Below are 26,050 nucleotides of genomic sequence, written 5' to 3'. Positions count from 1 at the left end.
TTGCAGCTGCCTGAGGAAGTTATTAACTGCTAGCAACAGCACGCAGCTGCACAGGAGCTCATTATGTTGTATCAGGTGGTGTATTTCCAATTCCAGCATCTTCACCTTTGCATGCTGCATTGTGTTGAGTGTTCCTTTGTGCCGAAGCTATTTTGCTGTTGTTGTTGGAAAATAGCTTCAGCACAAAGTGTATATATATCTATCTATCTATATCTATCTATATATATATATATATATATATATATATATATATATATATATATATATACACACACACACAGTGGTACCTCGGTTCTCAACCACAATCCATTTGAGACGCAATTTGTTCGAAATCTGAATCGATTTTTCCCATTACAAGGAATGGAAAAAGAAATAATGCGTTCCAAGCCTTAAAATAGTCTTTTGTAGGAGTGAATGTAGAGTGTCTGCTGCAGGTGGCTGTTCCTCTATGTGTGTGGCCGCTGCATGTGGGAGGGGTTGCCGAGTGAGTGACGTCTCTCCAGAAGTGAAGAGGTGCCCGGTGCGTGTCCAGCTCTGAATGTGCGCTTCTGTGCAGTTTGGCTGTGACAAAGTCATAAACCAAGTCACGCTCTGTCCCAGACTCGCCTCATCCCTGTCCCAGCTCCAGCCCATAACAGGACATCAAACCCTGGAGTGTGGCTCCAGCCTCGGAGGTGGCTAGAGCGAGCACCTCCTCTGTGACACTCTGTGAAATACACCATAACAAAGCGCGTCGTGGGTCAGCTGATCGGTCCACGCTTGTTATGTTTTTTTCGGGGGTGTTTGAGCTCTGGAACGAAATCAGAAGCAAAAATATTTCGAAATTTTTGTTCGAACTCCGATTTGTTGTATATATTGGTATTGCTGTTGACCAATATATGCATTGGGGGAGCAGCCCAGAGTCAAAGGTTTATCACCACAACAAACTCTAAAACAAACATGGTGACTGTGGAAGAAGTATTGATAATGTACCTGTTGTTACAAAAGAGGCAAAAAAAAGAGGCAGCGTTGTCGGAGGCGGTGGTCGGTGAGGCTGTTAAATATAGCGCGACTGGAGGACGGAGAATTCCCACCAGTGCCATGTCTTCTTTGTGTCTCATTAGAGCTACGTATCTGGTGGTAACTGGTAGCAACACTGCCACCACGGTTTCCGGTGGTACTGCTTCCTTTGGTATGTGTCCGTAAGCTTTGTGGAAACGTGTAGAAATACAGACAAAATGAAGGCATCCATATATAAAATTGAGAATAAATGAGCCTTAAATCTCCTGAATCCTGCATGTCATGTTAGCGCCTCTAGCGACGTCGACGGTTGAAAGTAAAATGATGATATATTGCTTGTATAACATAGCCAAGAAGCGAAACAAAAATATATGACCAATAACTTGCACAGAGCTGTTCTTCACAAACTGTCTCAGCTCTGGCTGCTTCTTATTTCACTGCTTTCGCTACTAATCTTGAGATATTGCCGCATAAAAATTATCAGTAGACGTTTGGGAAAGTTTTTGGGGCACTTAAGTTCTTGAGAGATTGGACTTTATCTATTGAAGTGTTGGGCGTTTTGTTCAAAACAAGAAGCGTTTTCAGCACCGTATTAAAAATAAACATTTTCATCCGAATAATTTAAAGAATGTGGTTTATGACTAGTTGTATCCGTTGCAGTTTATATTTGTGTGAGTCTCGATGACGTGGCGGATTCACAAGTCACTCATCTGCTGCAATATAATGGTAATGAGCTTGAGTCATCGAGCGTGGAGAATGGAAACATTTTTCTCTCATTATGTCCGACGCCAGTTAAGAACCACACAGCGAGTGGAGGTGAACTTCAGGAAGATTTCCCTCAAGTGCTGCATCCCGGTGTTTTAAGCAAAGCAGCACGCAGACAGATGCTTGTCCAACCCTGAGGAACACACAAGCTGAGCAATTTGGTGTAAGCACTCCAGTGCAGCGAGGGATACTCTGATCTGCACATCTGGGGGAGCAAACAACTGCTGAATGTGCACGACGTCCTCAAACCAAAAAGGAAGCATTCAGACTTCTAAGTGACAATCTTAGAAGGGAGTGATGTGGGGGACAAAGTGCTGATGAAGGTTGTGGTGTATGGGGTGAGAAGGGGGTTCTTTTTAAGAAAGGTGCCTTCCAGACGTTCTGAGGTCTCACTTTTCTATACTATATATTATGTATCATATTGACTCTTAAGGTATGTTTACATCAAATGCCAACACTTATCGCTCTACTTGCACCATAGTGGTCATTGGGGCGACCAAAGCCCCTCACCTCTATAGTTGGGCGGGTCTAAAGCTATAGGAAAGTCAACATGGTGGACCCTAGCGGCAGAATGGCAGCGTAATATCAACCATTTCAGGTAAATTAAAAGCTGAAAAATAACTGGATGCCACTGTCTGAGGATCAAACTGATCCTACGGCAGCAGTATCAGCTCAGCGGCTTCCACCAGTCATGACGATCCAATACATTCTGGCTCCTAATATATTGATATTCAGCAAGCGGGCTTTTGTGTTCAATGTGGACTCACTTGTCAGTTTACGTTGTTTGCCTTGTTGAATTTTCCGTCTCTGCATACATGACCGTAAAGTCTGGCCTTTGTTTGGTTCCCGCCCAGCGAGTCGTCGCTGAAGTTCCCGATTTTTCAATGACGTTTCAATGATGTTGCGTGAAACGTACTGATGTTACGACCTTGTTGCTAGTGATGGGCTGATGAAGCTTCATGAAACAGTGTCCTTTTTTCAGTGCTCAGTGGGTGGTGCTCTAGGTTTAGAAATAATGAAAGTTTGTTTAAATCCAGAGATTTTAAATCAGAGAGTACCATCTAGTGTGCTCTGAAAATGAAGACACTGTTTCATGAAGCCTCATCTTGTCATTGTGCCCCGTCCTCTGCTCCTGTATTATACTGTGACTGTTTGTTGCATGTAATTGACTTTACAAATAATCTGTCGCATAGATCACATTGTGGTTGAACACACCAATAGGTGATGTGGTGATGTGATACAGTGCGTAGAGACATTGGATCCCCCTCAGAAAACTTGCTGGACTGTGGGAGCTTGAATATATCCGTTTTTATTTTGCCATTAAAAGGGAATTGTTTTAAAAGGGGGTGTTCTTTGATGTCCTAAATGCCATAAACAATTCCCAAAGTGATTAAGTAACACTGTGCCACTTGCTTTTAATTGCAACTCAACTGTGGCGTCTCCTTCCTGTGACCCAGAAACCAACACAAGCAAGTCCTCTTGTAATGGTCATATCGACCCAATGATGCTTCAAGCCCATTAATAGCTGTGCCACCTTTTTCCCCTGTGGATTCAGTTTGTCTTTATGGCCATCATTTTTGGAGGATTTTGGAGGCCTTGAATTGGTGAAATACAATGCTTCCAATAGACCTTGGTTGTCAAAGAAGAATCCATAGGATCCTTGTTAAGGCATTTAGTGAAAGTGGTGTCGGCCCCCTTTTTTAATAATGTCCCCCCAAAATCCCTTAAAGAACATCAGAGTCAGTGTGTGATTTATTCCCTTACTGCAGCAGTTTGTGGGCATCGTGATGTACTATTTCGGTCGTTTCAGTACCAAGCTAACAAAGTGAAACACAGATGCTAATTAGCATGCGTGCTGTCACACAAGAGGAAATCCAGCATGTTGATCATGTGAGTTGTGTATACATAATGCATTCATGCGTCTGTGAAATGTTTCCAGGTGTTTGTTGGCAGGTTCATCTTCTGTCCCTGGAGGCCTCAGTTAACCTCAGGCATCTGCTGCTTTCCACCCAAGTTTAGCCCCTTAGCACCTTTTATCATATGACCCGCAACCAATACACACACAAGAGGTAAACAGCAGATGCAAAACCAGTCAGACGACGATGAAAGTCAAACCATTTGGCTCTAAACCTGTGCCAGACTTAATCACTATTGGTTTTTGTGCCAACCAAAATTTTGGTTTGGTAAATATACTCAGTTTTCGAACGAATATTTTGAGATTTATTTGCTTCGGATTTCGAATGAAAATCCAGAACTGGAAGGCCCCCGAAAAAAGCCGGAAAAAACATAACGTGCGCGGACCGATCAGCTGACCCACGACGCCCTTTGTTATTGTGTATAACGCAGCCTCTGTATGCAGACGTGTCCCGTTAGCTACATTTACTGACTGTTTTTTCTTCATATTGAGGTGTAAAACCTTTCCTGTCTCCGCACTGGACCGTGGTAGAGTGTCACAGGGGAGGTGCTCGCTCTCCACACACACTCCAAGGTTTGATGTCCTGTTGTGGGCTGGAGCTGGGACAGGGATCAGGCGAGTCTGGGACAGAGCGTGACTTGGTTTATGACTTTGTCACAGCCAAACTGCACAGAAGCGCACATTCAGAGCTGGACACGCACCGGGCACCTCTTCACTTCTGGAGAGACCTCACTCACTCGGCAACCCCTCCCACATGCAGCGGCCACACACATAGAGGAACAGCCACCTGCAGCAGACACTCTACATTCACTCCTACAAAAGACTATTTTAAGACTTGGAACGCGTTATTTCTTTTCCATTCATTGTAATGGCAAAAATCGATTCAGATTTCGAACAAATCGCTTCTTGAACGGCCGTCTGAAACGGATTGTGGTTGAGAACCGAGGTACCACTGTATTTATTTTATATAGCTTGTATTTTTCTCTTTTTTTGCTTCTATTTTCTTTCGTAAAAGCTTTTCCAATTTCATGAGAATCATATTTAAAGCCGCTAAATGTTCCCAGTCCCGCGCAAGTTCTTTCAGTGGGATCAAATATATCTCCTGACAGCTGCTGAGAACGAAGTGCAGAAGTACAAAGAGCCACCAATTCACCAGTCGGCGTCAGTGGTGGTGATTCCCAGGTTTGCTATTCAGCAGCGTTCAGACCAGGTGGGGAGCGCCAACCTAAAAAGATGAGCTATTTCTACTCCGACAAATGATTTATGCCCCCGACTTTTATCTGGAAGCCTCTCATCCCGCCCCATGAAGATAATTTCCCTTGACTTTACCTAACAACGGGAACTATTTTAAGCATCGGCTCATTAATGCGAGTGATTGGTTTCATTGTTCTGAAATCCTGATGGATGTTCTCTGAAGTTTGCTCTTTTTCGACTCTCTGCTCAATCCCCTCTTCAATCTTCAGGTTGAATTTCCTTCTGAGGATGCGGCACCATTGTCCCCTGGAAGTTCGATAAATCAGCTTTTGATGCCTTTTGTCGCTTCAGCTCATTTGAATGAAATTGCATTAGCTTCACTACATCAAACCATTCATTATGACAGCCTGTGTAACTTTCATTTTCAGACCCCTTTTCACACAATTTAACTGCCGGGATCAGATGGTACAGTTTTTTTCTCTTTTACCTGACTTGTTTTATGCTAGAAAAACAAAAGAATATTCAGCATATTCAGCAATTTACATTTTAATCCAATATTCAGTTCAACATTAGAAAAGTTTTCACAACAAATTGATAGCGACTAAAGCGAGTTTAAATTCAAATCCGTTCAGATCTGCCGCTGCAGCCTTGACATGTTTATGCCTCTGCTTTATAATTGGACGGTCTAAACATGCTGCAACTTGCCCGTGTATCAAGCTGCCATCACCTCCGACAAACAGTCCTATAGCTCATGTCTATATTCAAGCATCGGTGACATGCCAAGGCAGCCATGTATTTATCGCGGCGCCTATTTTAACTCCGGGGCTTGGCGACAGCTCGGCTGGTCGGAGGCGGTCATGCAAATAACAAGCTCTATAGTATCGTATCTCCGCTCCGCTATCTACCTGCAGCCAGTCTGAGCTTTGGGGGTGTCGACTATTTTTACCATATCTCCACTGCTGAGGTTCTTCATGTGACTCGGCCTAGAATAATGTATGTATACATGTAACCTGCAACTGCATCTGAAATTGTAAACGTTCTGCTTTCACCTTCTAACTTTTCAAGTAACTTTCACCAAGCCAAATAAAACTTGCAGCCTCTCCAGTATACATCAGGCAACCGCTAAACTGCAGTTAGTTTGAAAGAATGCTTTGCTTTCCCCCCAAAAAAGTCGCATAATGCATGTAAATGATGAGTTACAGTAGATAAGTTAGTTAGGATTTTAGCGATGAGGTTATCAGTGTTCTGTCTCAGTGGGTTCAAATTGTGGGCGAATGGAAAAATCAATTTAAAGGTTATCGCTATCTTACACCTTCGGAGTAAGAATGTGTGAGCCAAGCAATTCTACTAGGGGGAGGAGGGACGCGTGTGGGGGATGGTTTTTTAGTTGATGGAAGTCACGCGTGTTCATGTCAAGGCTTTATGATAGTGGAAATACATTGACCATAACGGCTGCGTGTCGGCGACAGGAGCCGAGACGGAGGCTGCTTCACAACCGTCATCACCACAGCATTTAAGCAGCCCTTTACCACAGAATCAGGCCGGGCAGCGAAACAGCGCGGTGCAGGGTTAAGTGATCGCGGAAGGTCCAATGAAAACTTTCAGGTCAGCACACCGCCACCACCACGAGTTCATAGAAGTGTGCCGCTGTCTTGAAATTTATGCTGATGCTGCACTTTAGCCACGCTATGAAATCCCGCCGCGCACCACTTCAGAGTCTCCGTGTGTGGATGAACAATCCTCAGGAGGATGTCAGAAGCACTGACCAAAACCCAACCACTGTCCATTTTTTGGTGCCAGGAAACGCCACAGATGGGGTCAACATGCACCGCAAACCGCAGACTTCCGCATCACTCTGGAGCACAGAAGTCCACTTGACAAGAGTTGGTATTCAATGCTTTAGGAGTGAGAACACGTGTTGTTGCATGATTGAGTTTGAGACCCATGGCTTCTCTGATGTACACAGTGTGTGAACTATACTATGGGTCGGGAGCTCCCATTGGGGAAGGGCAGCTAGGTGTCATACTTGGCGCCAAAGGGGTACACAGGCATCGACGGTCGACTGTTTTTACTGTCAGGACCTTGAGCCACTCATATTGTATAATTTATTCAGAGCACCTGAAATTGTCCTTTTCATTTTATGAATCTAAAACTGTTTTTAAACTTTTGTTGATGGACATCAGCTCAAAGACTTGGTAATGCAACTCTTGATGGATATAAATCCCTCATCGCAAAAGCTTTTTTTTTTTTTTTAAATCCAAGGTGGATGTGTGCTATAAAGCATAAACCTATTTCAAGATTCTTCTGTATGGAATAGGGCGAGTGCCTTGCAGAACCAGAGACTCAAGTGACTCCCACCAACCATCAGGTCGCCCAGCGTCTCTGAACGTGATGGTGATTTTCACTGTGTAGCCAACCCATTTTTTTTTTTTTTTTCTGGAGGAGAATATTACTCACACTGCCGTCCGTGTCAGCCCAAATTTGTGTCAAATCCCAACCTGGAGTTCTGGCATGCAGCTATAATGAAGCTTTTAAGTAGCAGCATGAGGAGTGGACAGGTCACTCGCAGGAAAATCAGCTGTCGGTGACCAGACACCTCCGCTCTTTTATTAATTACTTTTGGCGAGAGCGAGTTGCGAGGCTTAAATGAGTATTGATTGCAGCCGGCCTGGATGGAGCTGGGCTTCCTGGCCTTTTCCACTTGTCATTTCTTCTCAATATCCCCATTAAGTGGGAACAAGAGGGATCAGTGGCAGCCTCGGACCCTATTAATGACGGGACCTTGAAGTGTCAGGTCGACTTGCAACCAGACAAAAACAGCCCGACGTGACACTTAAGAGTCATTAGAGAGCCAAAGACCATCGAAGGTTGGACCTTTTCTTCGATTACCTTCTGTGTTACACTCATGCACTTCTATTCCTTACAGAAGAAAAACACTTCTTCACCTGAAGAAATATGTTTTTTCTTTGCTTTTCTCAGCCCCGCAATCCTCTTCTTTTGTTGCTTGAGTGATGATTTTAATTACCTGTTACCTCCCCGTACTCAGCAGATACGTGTGATAAATGGTCCGGCGGGGTGATGTAGCTACCATCTGGATAGGGCGAAGGAGCCTCCCTCCGGTGTCATACTAAAGACAGCGAACCCAGCAGGGGGGTTGCAGGTCTAGCCAGGGAGACGTCCCGGTTTACATCCAGTTGACAGCAATTTAGTGCCGCTGGGGTCCCATCCGTTTTTCCAAGCCCGAGATAGCAGCCCACGGTATTATGTGTCTGGACGGGAAAGAAGGCTGCATCGGCGCAGTAGGGCGGAAGATTGTTGCATATCATTGGCCAGAGAAATTGTGGCAATTTATATGGAGATTGTGGCGGAGGAAACAATGAGACGGTACTGCAGCTATGCGCGCAGCTGACTTCCAAAGCAGCACTTTATCGAACTGATCTTAAGAGTCTAAAACTTCAAGAAAAATGAAGTATAAAAAAAGGAAAGAGAAGAAGCACGTCACCTCAAAATTTGTTTCGCAGAAGATGTGAACTATGCTTATTGTGTTGAGCTCTTGCTGAGCTTGTGTGGGACTCACCCGGGCTCTTCATGGTCGACAAGTAAACAGAGGTGAATTGGGTTTGACTTAAATATTATTGTAAAATATTCCCACAACTTTGCTTGGGTTAGCTTCATGTATAACCCTTCAATCGCAGGGAATATTCTTCCACCATTTCCAGACTGAGAAGTTGCACTGGTGGACGTCAAATTTGTGTTAAATAAATTCTCGATCAAAGCAGAAAAATTCCACATTGTCACGGCTAACGCATCAAATATCATAGCTGTCTTTCTTGCATGTTGCCACATTAGGGTTTACAGCCAAACTTCCACAGAGATGCAAAAGAGCTGAAAATCCTTGCCATCTAAATATCGCACGTGTCCTGACCCCAACTCCTCCTTTGGGAACGTCATGGGGAGGCAAGCTTTTCCCTGCACTGCAACATGCAAGGCTGCCTTTGACGTCGGGCCACTTGAAAATGGTCACTGTTTGACTCTTTGGCGGTGAGAATGTGAAGGACTCGCCGTCAGTCGATCACTTACACCACGGCGTTTGAGTTTAAATGTGACTAATCTCCATTAGTTATCAATCTATGGAATTATAACATGTCCACCACTGACTGTCTACTCTATTTTTCGATAGTAACATAGTTTTAAGGCTAAAAAAAAACAGAAAAAAACTTAAAAAATCTGATTACTATAATGCAGTTTTTCCCTCACACCTACACGTAAAGATGTTTCTGCGATATTGATAATTTTCTGTAGGTGAAATTCAGTGACAGGAAAAGTTTATTTTAAAGTAAACCCATTGGGAGCACCAACGAAAGGATAATAGGCTGAAATATATAAACTATAAACTGACTTTGAGCTACACAACTAGGTCGCGAGAAAAGTTAAGTCTTATTAGAGCGAACGTTTCATTTACTTCTTTGTCCGTGCTGCTGAATTGCAGTAAACAGAAAAGACACATTAGAATCCGAAGGCAGAGGCCAGATTGTCCCCAGATTAACTTTGCCATCCACACGGACCTTTCAGACCTTTGCAAGGATGAGAAAAGTTTGTCATCAATCAAAGTTATTGGGGCTCACAATGGATGGGGTAGTCCACGAGTAAAAAAAAAAAAAATAGAATTCCTGCTGGCAAGGTGTGAAATGCGTTTAAGAGTTGCCAGTTAGGGGGGAGGTCGCGAGTCGACCTGCAAGACAAGGAAATGCTGAAAGAGGACAGCTTGTGTCAAAACCTCCATTTGACTGCACAAAAAGATTTATTAGAGTCAGGAGCGGAGGTGCGCTGATCCAATGTGCAGCGATGCAAAAATGTGACCTTCGTGTCAGAGGATGAAAACATTTCCTGCATCCATATCGGAAAAGCCGATCTTTTATGTCTGATAGGGAACATCTTCACAAGCCCGATGCATAAACGGAAAAATGAAAGGACGAATATTGTGTCTGAATGCAAGGAGGCTTGTTTTGTTGAACTGAAGAAGGAAGGTGAATTTGGTTTGTTATTACATAGCACTTTTTTACAATGAAGTGATTATGTGCAACAATGTGGCTCTGGGGAAAACCGTCCTTCATGCCCTATGAACACGTGTTTTTGCTTTCATTTATTTTCTGCTCCTACTGTTTGGAAGACAACATAACCTGAGTTGTGTGCCTTAATGTCTTTCAATATATTGTTAGGGAATATGGATGAGAATGTTAAATCTATTTTCATACAACAGAAACAACCCATCCTCGCTCACATGGCGTCATGTATTGACGTTGGAGAAAGTGGACTTTTTTCGTCCTACACTGAGGATAAAGGCAACCTTCTGTGTTGCATGTTGACACAGAGGCGTTTTAATCAATTAAAAAACAAATTATTTCTTGGGGAGTCATGCGCCACAAGGGGAGAACGAAAAAAACAAAGGAGCACTATCCCCTGGCTTACAGTGCCTAATGCCAACCTCTGTCGAGGATATGCAGCGGATGGTGGAACGTGAAAACTTAATGCATCGACATCGGTGTCTGCATAGGAGGCAACAGTCCACTTTCCCACCATCAATATACAATGGTACCTCGGTTTTCGAACATCCCGGAATTCCAACAAATCAGAGTTTGAACAAAACATTTTTTGCTTCAGATTTCGAACGAAAATCCAGAACTCGAACGCCCCCGAAAAAAGCCGGAAAAACATAACATGCACGGACCGATCAGCTGACCCACTTTCTTCATATTGAGGTGTAAAACCTTTCCTGTCTCCGCACTGGACCGTGGTAGAGTGTCACAGGGGAGGTGCTGGGGCGCGCACTCCAGGGTTTGATGTCCTGTTGTGGGCTGGAGCTGGGACAGGGATGAGGCGAGTCTGGGACAGAGCGTGACTTGGTTTATGACTTTGTCACAGCCAAACTGCACAGAAGCGCACATTCAGAGCTGGACACGCACCGGGCACCTCTTCACTTCTGGAGAGACGTCACTCACTCGGCAACCCCTCCCACATGCAGCGGCCACACACATAGAGGAACAGCCACCTGCAGCAGACACTCTACATTCACTCCTACAAAAGACTATTTTAAGGCTTGGAACGCATTGTTTCTTTTTCCATTCATTATAATGGGAAAAATCGATTCAGATTTCAAACAATTCACTTCTCGAACGGCCGTCTGGAACGGATTGTGGTCGAGAACCGAGGTACCACTGTATTACGCTATGGGAGTGAGGATGGGTTAACACCTGGGGCCAAATGGGGTCTTCCAACAGCCCCAATTCCACCCCATGTTTGCAGTATCAAAATTAGAAGAGATTTTTCTTTTGGAATTATTATTGTTCACATAAATTCATTCATTCATTCATGTTCACATAAAACCCTTTCTTTTTGTGGTCAATGCTCTCCTGTGTCTTTCTTTAAAGAGGCACCAGAAACCTTATTTTCATTTTGTTCCCACCCCCTCTCTGACTTAAAACATGATAGGATAATATTGTGATATATATGTAATACTGACAATTTAACTCAGAAATGTTTTTTTGTGCTATTTATGGAATGAGGGCTTTTTTTTTTTTTGCATCATTATGGAAGTGGCTTACATGTGGATCCCATGGATAAATTATTTGCCGCAGATTTGCCTGAGACACTTTCCCCAAATGACTATTACCAGAGGGCATGAGCCTCAGAATTGTGGCCCTTCAATCAATAAACTCTGCCTCTCCTGTCGATGCTATTAAGTCAGTGTTTAATGGAATTTAAAATCTTAAATTAATTTTTCTTCAATTTGGCGCGTCACTAATACAATTGTTCAACATTCTCTTTGGTAGCTTGGTGTGTGTGTGTAGATCCTTTTTTTCTAATATTAAAGAAAAAAACCTAAAGATCAATCCCTTTCTGTTGCTTCAAATGTAAAGCAATGTTTTCTTTCTCTGAGTGCTTGTTCAGAAAACCTTTGATGATCCTTTCTGGAAGAGCAATTTGTGATGCTGAGCAACAAAAGCAGGCGGCCAGATAAGAGACAGACGTATCAATATTGCAGCTGTAAACAACAGTACCTGCATTGTGTGCGTGCGCTGCTCTCTCTCTCTCTCTCTCTCTATCAGCAGTGAATCAGCCGAGTGTTAGGACATCGCTTAAGCCCTCGCTCGGCATCAATACTGCCTCGATTGATTTCTTTTAAACAGTTAATGGAAGCCTTTGGGGTGGGAAAGCTAATTAAAATCATATGCAGGTCAAGCTCATTTAAAGACTCTCCATTAGTTTATGTTGAGCTTAACCACGCTTGACTGCAAAATCTATCCATCGGGCATCGCGATTGACTGCAGTTTCTAATGGCTTTCCGATGCGTCTGTGTCTCAGCCAAAGACAGCTCCTCTGGCGGAATTTTGAAGCCCTAATAATGCACATAGAAATCATTAAAGACGCGTCCTCAAAGCATCTTTTGTCGAGAAAGGGCGACGTGTTTCTTGCCGCCGCCTCAGGACACGAACGGCTTTCGTGGGATTCGTCATCAAAACACACTTCTCCAGCGTCCTAGGTCAACTTCTGTTTTATAATTATGTTTATTATGTTGTAAAACTTCACTGAGTGGGGAAGAGAAAGTAGTTTGTCAGAGACTGACTGAGTTGTTAGGTTAAACAGAGCACTTGTGACACGAATGAAGTGGGTGTCTACCGGCATTCTCGTGTCTGTTCCATGCGATGCTCACACTTGCAGTTATTGGAAAACTTTTCTTCTGTTAAATCCAAGTACAAAGCCCTTAAAGCAATCTGCTTGACTTAATATTATCTTTGTTTATATTTAGGGTGCGTCCCAGTTGTCACACAATGTACATTTCCAAGTCGGAAAGTTGGAGGAACCAAGATGGCCTCTGCGATCGTAATTGCGAACTAGAAGTAGAAAAGTAGAACTGAAGCAATAAACACATTCTGCACGTAATTCTCAGCTCCAACTTCCCACTTCTGAGGTAACTGGAACACAGCATTAAGGCCATTTTATGCTCAGCAAAATGTACGGGATCCAGAAACGGACGGAACCTTCTGTCCGTGCTCTGCATTCATGTCGTCCGTATTTCTGCACATTTCCACAAAGCTTATGGATATGGACCAAATGGTACAGTACTATCAGAAACCATTGGGGCAGTGTGGCCGATTAATACCAGATGTGTTTCTCTAAAGAGACACGATGAAGACATCGCAATATATTTAACAGCCTCACCGACCACCACCTCCTACAACGCTACCTCTGTTTCGTCTTGTGTACAAGTGTTACATTACCAATACTTCTTTTCGTTTGTTTTTCTCATAAACTTTTGATTCCGGGCTGCGCCCCCTGGTGGATGTATTGCTGAGCAGCAACACGCACAGTAGCATGTGATCACTGACGGTAAAATCGCCTGAATCCGACGGGTACAATTTGGTACGTAACGGGAGCAGAAAAAAGCCTTAACTCCGCGCTTGGTCACAATACGCCACTCAGATCAGACTTTTGGTAATTGGTGAAAATCCTCAAAAGCCTGCGGCATTAAGCTCTCACCTCTTGTCTTCCTGACCTCTCAACCCCAGGCTGCCTTATATCCCAAACTGGCCCGCACCAAACACTCGATGCCAGTACTTCATTGCTCTCTTAAATCCCGAGCTTCCATCCCCTAATACCCGACATGAGTGTGATCGAGTCGGACAAAGCTTCGGCAGATGAACTTGTTTAATGGGAAAGAGAAAGAGTAACGCTGTGGAATACAAATGAGTCATATAATCGCCATGTAATGAGTCGGCTTTCTACTGATGGTAAAATATGTTATGACTCTCCCTCTCATTTGCCGACCTCTTTTAGCTCGCCGAGCACAATTGTTTAGCTGACAGGCATTCATCAAAGTCTGAATCGTATTCTCTCAAATCCACGCGTCTGATCTTCTCAGTGATCAACTTTTATTGAGTACTATGTTGCTGTTGTTACTCTTGATTTAATTTGTGTTCAATAGCCATATCTAATCTACTGACACGTAAACAAAGCAAAGCCTTGTGAAATGACATGTGATCAGCACAGAGATATTTGTTTGTCATGTTGAGAAAATTGGAAAAACTGTGCATCATGGATACAATTCTGAATAAAATAAAATGTCCAAATATCATAATTTCTTTTTTCAACATAAACTCTAAAGAAGATACAAGTAAAGTGTAAGTGAAAAAACAAATGAACATTGAAGACAATTTCAGAGACAGTGTTGGACACCAAATTTAGAGAAGGAGATACCTGGTTGAACAATACTAGGAAGATAACCAATGAGGTTTACAGGTGTGGTGAAGAGGACAAGTGTGACTTGAGGGTGTTCAAGGCCAAGGCATAGGATGAGTGACCGTGGTAGCCCCTGATCTATATGACGATAATGAGTCAGGTTTAAATATCTGTAACCATAAGTGGAAAACACAAGCATCATACTGAGCTCAAAGTGAAAATAAACAAAATATGTTTGGAAAAATGTTGCAAAAATGTTTCAAGATTATCATGAGCTATAAAGTGTCATTTTGCTGTGGAAACGTACCAAAAAAGTCATAATATTACATGAAAAGTCATATATTGACGGATAAAAAAATGTGTTTAGGTCCAATTTATTTAAGAATCACGAACATTGGCATAACATATATTATGAAAATAAGAATAGATCAATAAACTAAACAGAGAAATAAGGTCTTCATAGAAGCAACAGGAGACTTTGCTAATGGGAGCTGTCAAGCCGTCTCCAGCAGTGCAGTGTTGTTGACTGAGTTTAAAAAGCCTCTCCCACAGTTCTACTTCACCAATAAACAATGGAGCAGGACTTTGACCAGTGGTTTGGTGGATCTGGCGCGAGACTCCTGTGTAACTGAAGGAGCTTCAGAGTCCGATTCAGCAGTCAAGCGTGATTTAATCACCACCAGCATGGAGTAATGACGGAAACTATGGGAGTCAGGTTTAGACTGTGGTACGGAGGTTTAGACTGTGGAACGGAGTGTCGCAGGAGACGCAAATTTACTTGAGCGTGACCAAAACAAAGCGTTGACGGCAACAGTGTAGAGTTTTTTTAAGTTGATATAGGAATTGGACCTGGGAAAAAATCAAATTCATTTGGTTTACTGAATCAGTACTGGGAAAAAAAACACCACATGCTCAGCTTCAAGTCTTGAAAAAAACCACCTTCCTGTAAAGTTGGTCTAAATGGATTTGTAAAACCAATAATAAAATGTTTCTAGCAACATTCAATCTCTATTTTTAAACTCTGAATTTTAGAGAGAAAGTAGATTTGAAGTAACAGGTGTCTGTGTAAAGCAGTAACCCCTTCAGGCACTGTATTTGCAGCTTGGCTTGTTTAAATGCCGCACTGTTGGACAATGGTGGATAAAGGGTTAATTCAGCCCCAGAAAAAGAAAAGTTTCGCAAAGATCATTCCACCATCATCGAGTCATTGAAGTAGGTGCTTGGATATTTTACGAATGGAAGTTTTCTGTTCTGTCTCCAGGTCCGTCCCTGGTAGGCGCCATGAAGAAAGACTGGGCCTCCCCGAACAGCATCGCCCTCTCCTGGCAGCAGCCTGAACAGACCCAGCTGCCAGTCCTTGACTATGAGATTAAATATTATGAAAAGGTACGGTTCGCTACTAGCACTATTATTGTGGTGTGGATTGCAATGCAGAGGTGAAAGCAGCGACGCTTACAGTGAAGGCAGTGAACTGTTTTTGCTCAAGGAAGGTCACTACTATCTGTGGTATGAAGAGGCAAAAAGAGCCTTTGTTTTTGGGTCAGAACATTTCTCTTCTAACCACCTTCCTCGCTGTGCCGCAGGAACACGAGCAGCTGAGCTACTCATCAACACGTACCAAAGTTCCCAGCGTCATTATCTCAGGTTTGAAACCGGCCACCTGGTACATCTTCAGTGTGCGCACGCGCACATCAGCTGGATACAGCTCCTACTCGCCCAAGTATGAATACGAAACCACGGGAGACTGTAAGTGGCAGATGAGCTCTTGTGCATGATTGTATAGAAAGTCTTTTTCGTCTTGAATCCTGAAGCTTTAATCATTTTTTTTACTATTTCTCTGAACTTTGAGTTGATTAAGCTGAATAATAGTGAAGGACTAATGAGGTTTTGTGAGTTCGAGATGAATAGATGGAACTGAGGGACTTTCCTTCAAAAAAGTAATTCACAACCCAGACTCTGCTGAATATTTTAACCACCCAAATATAGGTTAAATAATTGTGGTTCTAAAAAAAATGCCACAAGTGTTTGAAACTGCCAATATATTTTGCTATGTAATTGATAACGTGGCCTTATCGAACTCGCACTACTGAAAAAAAATACTGAAAATTCCGACAGTTCAGCTGAGGAGCGTGTTAGAACGGACCTATGGTTTTATAATGAACAGAAGCACTTTAGATCCAAACATACGCCGCTTGTCGGAGTTCAGTGAAGATTTCAAGCGTGGATTGATTCGGAGGGTCAGATAAAGTCCAGAGAGCCTTGAGCAAACCTTGAGGCGAGAAACAATCTGGATATGGGCCTTCGATAGATCTCCACAAATAAGTCCTCCAAAATTTATGAAGACTTTTTTCACCACTGCGCAACCGTCCAATAACGTTAGGATTTGGCTCACAGCGCAAAAACAGACGTGCGCTTGGAAATCAATGGAACTGAAAAAATACTGCCTCCTTAAAAGTAGCCTTTAAAGGTGTATTATGATATGGCATTTTAAATGTCAGGACATATTCAAGGCATGGGAAGATAATAAAGGGAGTACAGAAAAGTTCAAGGGAAAAGAAAAAATAAATGGTGGATTGTTGACTATGCCACTAAAAACTGAAAAATACATGTGATTAAAAATACGATGCATTAAAAAAACGATTTACAGATTGGACAAAAGATTAAAATATAGAAAGTAGACAAAAATTAATTCTTTTTTTTAACTCAATGTAAAATAAAACACTCAAAATTAATAAGAAAATGAGTGAAATTAATGCTTTCACAAATCTAAATACAGATCGAAAAAAGTAAGCTATGAATTATTAGTATTACTTAGTACGATAAATGGCTGCTCTCATTGTTATAAATGTTACTAAAGCTGTTTTTATTATTGTTTTCAGTGTGACTGTAGAGGCATCACGAAACAGTGCTCTCACTGTCAGAGTCCACTAGATGGCAGTCACTGCTCTAAAGTCTTTGGATTTGAACCATTTAAATGAAACCTAACATCATTTTTAAACTAAGAGCGCCACCTACTGAGCGCTGAAAATGGGGTCACTGTTTCACGAAGCCTCATCAGTCCATCACTGCCTGTCGCCAATCCAGATTTTATTTTATTATGCTATTAATGTCAACAGAATATCAGATTGTTTTTGTCAACTGGAGTTAATTTTACTGGTGACATCATTAATAAACGTAAATATTTGCTTATATCAAGCCAGACAGGGAAGGACCTCGTAATAAAAATGTACATTGAAAAAATGGTATCTCAAGTATGAATGAATGACAAGAAGACAGAACTTACATTTTTGTACTGTAATAAATCATAAGAGACATAAGTTTGAGTGGGAATCAAACTGTTGCTGAAGGTCAAATAATCATAAATGTTGAATTTTGTAACTTTACAGAAAGGTTCCCACAGAGCAAAATGTTGTTATCTAACTATTGCACTATTTTCATATCATATTTTTCAATGACAGGGTTAAAACATGCTGAAATAAATTAGCGCTTCCACGACACATCTTTCAATTTAGCACCCATTTGAATAAATGTGCAGCAACGCAAGGCGTGTGGAGCCAATTCCTGGCTTCCAAGTCATTTGACTCCTGGCTTAATAAGAGCTCCAGTTCCCCGGGGGAGAAAAAAAATGTCACTTCATTATGGCGGCATCAGAATCTTCAGCGACCTTTTCGCTAGCTAACATAATGCTACATATATCTCAGAGCGCTCAGGCACGCTCGCGCTGACCAAACACACTTTCAATAAAGGATATGGCTCAATTCAATCCTGACTTAAAGCTCAAGAAAAATCTGAAATGAAAGATGGTGAAGGAGAAAACACAGTGTCAGGCGAACCACGGCGATGCTACCGCTAATGCTAGCTTCCGATGAATAACCCATTAGAACACAATTTTTCAGCTTTAGAATGTGGACTGGCGTGTTATCGAGCTTGACACCGCAGGAGCGGATTGAATCAAGCCGGAGATTGAGGGAATATCGGTTGGCTTTCTTACGTCTCCGACCTTTTCCTATCATTCTGTGGCAGGGGAACGGAAATATCTCTGCAATCAACAATGCAGACAATAGAGCTCTGATGTTTGGTTTGAGTTGACTCAAGCACAAAAGGTCCAGCTGGTCTTTTATGTCGGGTCAGGTATTGTGGAGGGCTGATTTGGCTTCACCGTCTCTCTCCGTCTTTCTGTTTTATCTGCGGATCAGATGGGACTGAGCCAAGCCTTTGCAACACTCTTGCTTTCATGTCGGAGAGAAAGCAGATTTGGCCTCTGTCGCCGACGTCTGTCAGTCAGTCGTGTCAAATCTGCCTGCTCCTTAGACGTCACACCATTAGAGAAGCATCGCCCACATCTATCTTCGTGAAACACCCCCCCACCCCCACCCCACCTCCGCCCACCTTTGACTGTCTGAGTGCTCTCCAATAACTTCCATTAAACCAACACACACACACACACCGCTCAAACTCACGGGCGCCGCCACCACTGGGCCGCTGGCCACGCACTCTGATCTCCAATTCATATTCATTAAGCATGAAATATGATAGAAATAAGTTTGGTAATAGCAATCATCTTTCAATTATCCCGCATTCGTTAGCCTTTTGACAAGACACAGAAAAAAGGAAAATCATGAATATCAAATGGGAGCAATTGAACCAAATGATCATGGACTAAATCACAATTTCATGAATGAATAATATTAATTAAGCAGCAGCAGGCGACTGAATCATCTCCGTCACATTTTTTTTTCGTCCTCTTGCTTCACAAAGAGCTGATCAAACATCTTTCTGTAATACCTGCCTATCAAAATGTGGCCTCTGAGGAGGTGAATATTGAAGCAGGACGTTGAATAAAATATATATATTTTTTGACTCACCCCTCGCGCTAATCTTCCTCTTCCTCCTCTGCTTCTCTCCCACTTTGAAAAACGCACTGTTCACCTTGAAGCCTCGGATTTGACGTCAGACCAGGGTCAAGTGTTGGTCATCGTCACGGCAGCAGTTGGCGGCTTCACTCTCCTGGTCATCCTCACGCTCTTCCTCCTCATAACTGGAAGGTACGATACCATCATTTTTTGCTATTTTACTTGAGAAATTACATCCCAAAATGTGATCTAAACACTTGATACTTTCTCTTTTAATTCTCTGGAGGCAGAGCAACCGCAGTCATAAACACACAATATGAAACTCCTGTCCAGTGTGTGTTTACTAGCTCACTTCCCAGGCCTTTTATACCTTAATTCAAAATATGTAAAACAAGAACTGAACATTATTATGTCCATAAATACTTTCCGTTTAAGTTAAGAGGTTATTCATACAGGATGTTGGTGAGTCTCGCAAAAGCATTTGTATATAGGTATCAGTGGGGGTGTGCGTTTGAAGAGTGCTTATGACTTATTCAGGCACTGACGCCGCACCACATTCACCCACTTATTCATGGCATCATCCCTGTAAGTGTCTCGGCTTCTGCTAATGCCAGGATATATGGCTAAATTTAAACTCGCCGCTCACCCGCTTGTACATTCGTATACATAGAAGTACTCTTGAAGTGGTTTCTCTTCAGTGCATTAACCTTTATTGTATTGCTTTTTTTTTGCTATTGAGTATCATACATTTAGTACAAATCAGTTGTACCAGAACTTTCAACTCAAAGTTACACACTCGTCGTGTCTTTCGATGTCTTCATATGTGACGCTCCACAGTGCTACTCACTCGAGTGGTGTTTGGTTTCCTGCTGCAAAAACAAATTTCCCTGCGCCTCTTTAATCATGTTAAAAAGGTTAGTCAATCTGTAGAGTTTGTGGAAAGTCAACATGACGGAGCAGAGACGCAGATTTATGAGCCGTTTATCTGCTGTGGGAGTCTGGTCAGGGTCCATCAGAACCGGTGTCAGGTTGGTGAGTCAGGAACCGCTACACTCTCGGGTATATAGCACCATAAAATCAGGGTTAACGTGCTACTTACTACTTGAGTGTTTGACAAATGTCGCAGAAAACACACTGAAGCCGAAACCCTCTCACCCTCCATTATTGTATCTCGACAGTTAGTCGCGTGTTACTGTTCCTCTCTTCAACTTTACACGTAAATAAGTCGCCTTTGTTGCTTAAATCGCTTAAATTGGTGAGAACATACAGTTAGAGACGATGTGCAGCTACCTCAAAACCTGAAATTTCTACACTTAAAATTGCTTTTGGAAAATAAAAGCATTTGCATCTACTCACAGAAAACGTTGCAGCTTTGGAAAACAAAAACCGTTGGGTTCTCGCTTGATAGGTCACCTATGCTTTTAGCAGACTTTCATCGCTCGTAGTTGAATCCGCCCTTAAGTATATTTCTGTTTTTGTCTCGGAGGACATGACGACAGCATCACTTTGACGGGAAAACAAACATAAAAACTTGCTGGCAAGAGGCTATCTATATCAGACAACCCCTTCATTCCTGATGTCCCTTCCCTTGGCCATTTCAGAATGTGCTACCAAGCTAGAATGGAGATCAGAATCTGGGTCCCTCTGGCCTTCTCCTATCTGGACGCGATGAGTGAGTGTCGCTGTAAAGATGCTAATACAACCTTTATTACCGGAGCTACTCTGAATTTCCAGCTGGTCAGTGCTCCCAACTCTACCCTTAAACAAGGCGACAGACGCCCACAACAATGGTTTATGGAGTTCCTTCGCAGGTCCTACAGACCAACGTTGCCTGCAGCAGAAGCCTGTACCTCTCTTTGAAGACAAATATGAAAAATAAACTCACTGAACTTTCACTCAGAGAATTTTAGAAACTGTGTTCACATTGTTAAACTAAAGTTCACTTCGAAATGTACTTTACTTTGGTCTGTTGATGACTGAAGACCAAGAATAATTTTGATCTACTCCATAATTGTGCTTCACAGAGCGACTTCAGGCTAATTTGAAAAATAAAAAAATGTCATGTGAGTCAGAGTTTTCGTTTTTTTACCATTTCAAGAATGAAGATGTTTGTCACACACACAATTTTCAAGTGAAATTTCTCAAATATATGACGCGAGAGCTCGATATCACCCAAAATTAGCATTTTTTTTGGCATGAAAATGTAATGTTCAAAAGTATTTGTAATTCCGCTTTTTTTTTTGTTTTGTTTGTTTTTATTGCGTGACATCGTTTATAGTTTCCCAAGAATAATCGAATTCACAGAGTCGGGATAGTGAGATGAAAGAACTGTATTGAAAAAATACATTGCTTTTTCTCCGCTGCTAAATTTCCAACATCAGATAAGGCACCGTCTTTGGTTTCCGGAGAATAGGGCAACGATAAATCACATTTGCACACACAGATGCTGCTTGTGCATGAGCCCGTTTTTACCTCATCCAACCAGCCAACTTTTTATATCAGTTCTCCTCGACCTGTGTAGGAGGGAATTTAAATCCGCAGGTTTATTCGTTGTTGTTTCAACGCTCCAAATATACTTGTGCTGCCGGGAACAATGAGTGCTTTCAGCTGCAGCGCTCTTATGAGTGGAGGTAAGAGCACCTGCTGTGAGAGGAGTTTTCCAAACTTTTTTCCTCCCTCTATCGCACTGACTTCTCAAAAAGTGAACTGCTTTAAGAGTGCTCTTTGTGACACTCTCCCAAAGCTGTGCCCCTCTGTTGTACTGTGCCCTCTGCAGCCGCCGTGCCACGCTGAGGTGGTTGTGAGGAACGTCAGGGCGAGTGTGGTTTCAATTTACATTGATGTTTTGATTGGGGCTCTAGGCAAGGTTGTGTTGTGTGCATGTGCAGATGTGCGTGTGAATATGTCCGATATTACAATGCTCAACAAACCGGAGAGAAAAGCCAAGGTCTTTGTGTCTGATAACTGTGTGTGCAACTGCTTCCTAACATAAAAGCCAAAGAGACAGAGGGCTCGAAGGATAAAGAGGATCAGACGACAGGACTGGAAGTGACTGATAAAGGCACATGCCACTGTTTTTTTTTTTTCGTTTTTTTTTTTTTAATGAACAGCTTGACCCTATCAGCAGAGGTCGACAGTAGCTCTCCAAGTCCTGCTATTCTTCTCCCAGCTAGAGTCAGCTGCCGTGTTATCCGCCCTCTCGATCAGTGACCAGGATCCCTCAGACGCTGCTCAGCCAAAGCCACAACCTGTGGCTCGTAGCGCCCTGAAACCGCCTCTAATCTGGGAACACAGATTATCCTGGGATTTCAAAAAGAGGATGGCTTGACACAACACTCTTTCAAACACTAATGTGTTTTATTCATGTCATCCTTGCAGCTAGTCTGACACTTCAAACCGCCCTGTCCTTGGTCACACTATAGTATTATCATCAATAAACCCCTTATTACTATGTTTAATAGTAGCGTATTAGCAAATTATAATATACATTATAAAGCAGTGGTCTCCAACCTTTTTGTCACTGCGGACCGGTCTACGCTTCACCAACTGAACGTGGCCCGGGTGTTATTAAGTTACCACTTTGAACCGTCAGATAAGGCCTCTGCATGTTTGTGTGCTTGGCACGAGGGAATCACCGACCATGATAAAGCCATATTTCAAGTACGACTCCTGCTATTGTCGGTTAAAAACGTTCTTTTTCATGGAAGTTGATGGCTTTTCTTCGGTGTCTTCACTGAGTCATATCCTCTCCACAAAGAAACTTCCCAAAGACTATTGTTTCATTTTGCAAGTTTGTGGGTTACATTTTGGCTCTCAAGTGACTGAGGCTTAACCAAGAGGATCCAGTCATTTTTCAAAATAAAAGATCATTCAAACTCAGATAATTACATGAAACAGAAATAATTACTTATTTCATGTGCAGCCCGGTACCAATTGATCCACAGGCCGGTCCCGGTCCTCGGCTCGGGGTAGGGGACCACTGTTATAAAGTACAGATTAGCGTCGAATTAAGTGTCACTGTAAGTAATAAGAACGTTATCAATGTGTAATTTATGTTTAATATGCGTTCCCCATTCTGAATTCTACATGTTGTTGCTATATTTGCTGGGTTGTTATGACAGTCACACAGTTTGTTTTTTTTTTCCATTCTACTTAGGGATCATTCAATAAAAACAATCCACTTCATTGATGCCTTAGAGATGCAGTTGTGCCGGTTTGGTTTCTTGTTTTTTTGGTTCATTTTATTGTTGCATTTCATCAGAAATATCGTTGAAGGTATTTAAAAGATTTATTTCAAGCAAAACTATGTTTTTTTTTTTTGTTGTTTTGGGTTTTTTAATGTTCAACATTAACGTTCGATGTGTAATTGCAATAACTATAGTATTTAATACCTTGACATACTGAGTGCATTTTCATTCCCTCAACCTTTTCATCGAGGGGAAACTCGCGCAGACAATGTTTCTTTTTTTTGAAAGTGAAAAGTTTCACATCTCCATAGACAGGAAAGAAGACCAGAACCAGTCCAAATAAAGAAGCGTAGTCACAGTTGTTTAAGCACTTCACCCTGTTTCTAAAGGAGATGTGAGCTGCCCTCAGAAGAAAGTACATCTGGGCAGCCTGCGTTTATGAGCTTTGCCCACTGGCTCAGCTCTTTTTGATGCACTATGGTGAAGTTTCTCTGTATCAGATTGACAAATCCCCATAAGGTACCAAACCCCTCCTTACGAGGCATCGACTTGTTCCGTCAGAATTGACTGATCTGTTATATTTATTGGCATCTCCCTTAGAAATATGGTGAGGAGCTTGATCGCCCGCCAGGCTTGGAGTAGACGCCCCCTGTCCAACTCCCTTTCGGAGGTTTACCAGGCTTGTCCAACTGCATGGAGACTACTGGACAGACCCAGGATCAGATGGAGCGATTGCTTTCCACTTGGGCTTGGGAACATCTCAGGATGGCACCGCTGGAGCTTCCTAAAGAGGCAGGGGATAGGCGAAGTTTGGAAGTCAGTGAGGAAACTGTTGCATCCTCGAGCCAGCACTTGAGCCGGCAGTGAAGCAATATTTACTCGAGAGACCAGCAGCATACACCCAAATAGTAAAATCACTTGGACTCATTTTCATTGTGAAACAAATGTATCCTGGCTGTGACGCGTAACAATGAACATCTGGACTTGACATCAATAGACACATTTAACCATGACTCCCCTCACTGTGGTAACAGCTACTGTAAAACTGTGATAGTCTAAATCAGAGGTCAATGGAAGTGCAATAATATATTAGTCTGTGAATCTGAATAGTTTCAAGTAAACTTGAATGGATGACTAGATGGAAGCCTGTCATCTGGTGCTTTATCAAAAGTCAATAAAGAGTTGATTTTTAAAGAGTGAACACATTTTGTGCACAATAACTTGATGGTAATATTGGGATTGTGTGTGTGTATACTATATAGGGGTTATGTGTGCATGTAATGTATTACTGTCCCAGGTTATTTCAGTCAGTATCACTGTGCTTCTATTGTTTCATCTTGTTTAGCACTGTTGATTCTTTCATTCAATGGTGTTCAATATGAAGCTCAAATTTACTGGACATTCCTTTACAGTAATTCCCCCCGGTTATTGCTGGGGTTACATTCCAATCCACAAAAGGAAAAAAACTTAGATCTTGGTTTACGTCTTCCACTTTTGTGTTCCGCGATTTCCGCAACTGTTTGAACTCAGTTCAACCTTAGGTGCCAAGTTTTTTCAATGAAATATGCAACAATTTCAAAAGGCTGTAGCTTGAAAATTGTTTGAGATAAAGGTAAACTGTAAAGAGAATAACCTTCAGTACGACCCAAAGTTTGGGATAAGAGCAAGTATATGTATGTTATAATGTCACCAGGCGGCGGCCGTAGTGAATAACGTAACCTTTTTCTGTTTATCCGATCCACTAGAGATACTCTTCCTCACCTTTGACGCAACTATGATGGATTTTTCGTCAGGATGTTTCGCGTTAACATGGGTCACTTTCTGTCTCACTGTGTGATCTTCATAAGAGTGTGACTATTACATTTCATAATTGGAGTCGGTCAAATTCGTTCTCTTGCACTCTCTTTTTCTCCTTCTGTGTAACTACTAACTCTCATCTCCTCGAGGCGAGATTTTCAATCTCAATTTACTCCAAACTTCTACTCAGAAATGCCTGTTGCAGTTTTCCGACTTTAACGCAAATAGTGTATTAAAAAAAATCTTTTCAGCCTTGCGTTGCACATTGTGTGCACAGATACGATCTTAGCGCACAAAAATTTATCCTGGATTGAATATACATTCTTAATTTAAATATATATATAAATTGTGTTATGAATTGAATCTAAATTATTGCGATTTCCGGATTACAGGGCTTCTTGCAGTCTAGACATGAAGTCGCGTGACATTAGACCAATAAAATTAAGCGCTGACTGCGCTGTTCGACTGAGTGTATCCTTAACCGGCAGGTCCTCCGGTGCAGTGGTGCCTAAGACCATCCGTCGAGTGACATCGCTACATACAGAATGGAACAAACAGCAACTAGAAGAGCTGCTATTTCATGTGAACTATAGGAGCTGGCTGATGTTTAAGAGCTGATTTTTCTTAAAGTCGCTCGTGGTTGGTAAAATGTGCGCATGCACTGAGCCATTACATTATGATGCAGTTGAACAAATATGTAATATGCAATTCAAAGACAATTGAAAGCATTTATTTTTAAATGTTACATTTCAGACGTTCTATTCCTCAATGTGAGTTATGCAAATTGTAAATAATTTTTTTAAACACTGTTAGAAACTATTACAGCAGTCACCACAACGACAACGACAGATCGCTTGTAGTGGTCCAGGTGACCGCTGTGAGAGTTTGTGTGTTTGTAAGTACAGTAAATTGGTGTAATGATAATGGTCTCTTTAATGGGGTCAACATTTGTGTGAAATATTGTAAACTGTTGACTGTTGACGTGTGCAGCCTCATCAATAGGCGGACAGAAACGGCCTCTGGTGTGAGTCACTGCCCAGGTCCGAGGCAAACATGGCCGCTACAGTAAAACTACGAATGGCTGTCGAGGCCATCTCCTGCCT

At 42.2% G+C, this 26,050-nt stretch overlaps 1 protein-coding gene across 2 annotated transcripts in view; it reads left to right on the top strand.

Annotated features, from left to right (window-relative positions):
• Nucleotides 1–26,050, top strand: part of LOC128765709 (ephrin type-A receptor 6-like) — a 141,377-nt gene that overhangs the window by 102,699 nt on the left and 12,628 nt on the right. For both annotated transcript variants that reach the window (XM_053876698.1, XM_053876697.1), the window contains exons 6-8: nucleotides 15,372–15,496; nucleotides 15,694–15,856; nucleotides 19,047–19,155. In XM_053876698.1, the coding sequence (XP_053732673.1) occupies nucleotides 15,372–15,496; nucleotides 15,694–15,856; nucleotides 19,047–19,155 (397 nt within the window). The remainder of the gene's footprint in view (nucleotides 1–15,371; nucleotides 15,497–15,693; nucleotides 15,857–19,046; nucleotides 19,156–26,050) is intronic.

Source organism: Synchiropus splendidus, chromosome 10, assembly GCF_027744825.2.
Source record: "Synchiropus splendidus isolate RoL2022-P1 chromosome 10, RoL_Sspl_1.0, whole genome shotgun sequence".
Classification (NCBI taxonomy): domain Eukaryota; kingdom Metazoa; phylum Chordata; class Actinopteri; order Syngnathiformes; family Callionymidae; genus Synchiropus; species Synchiropus splendidus.
The sequence above is the reverse complement of the archived record's forward strand: the minus strand, read 5'-3'. Positions and strand labels throughout refer to the sequence as shown.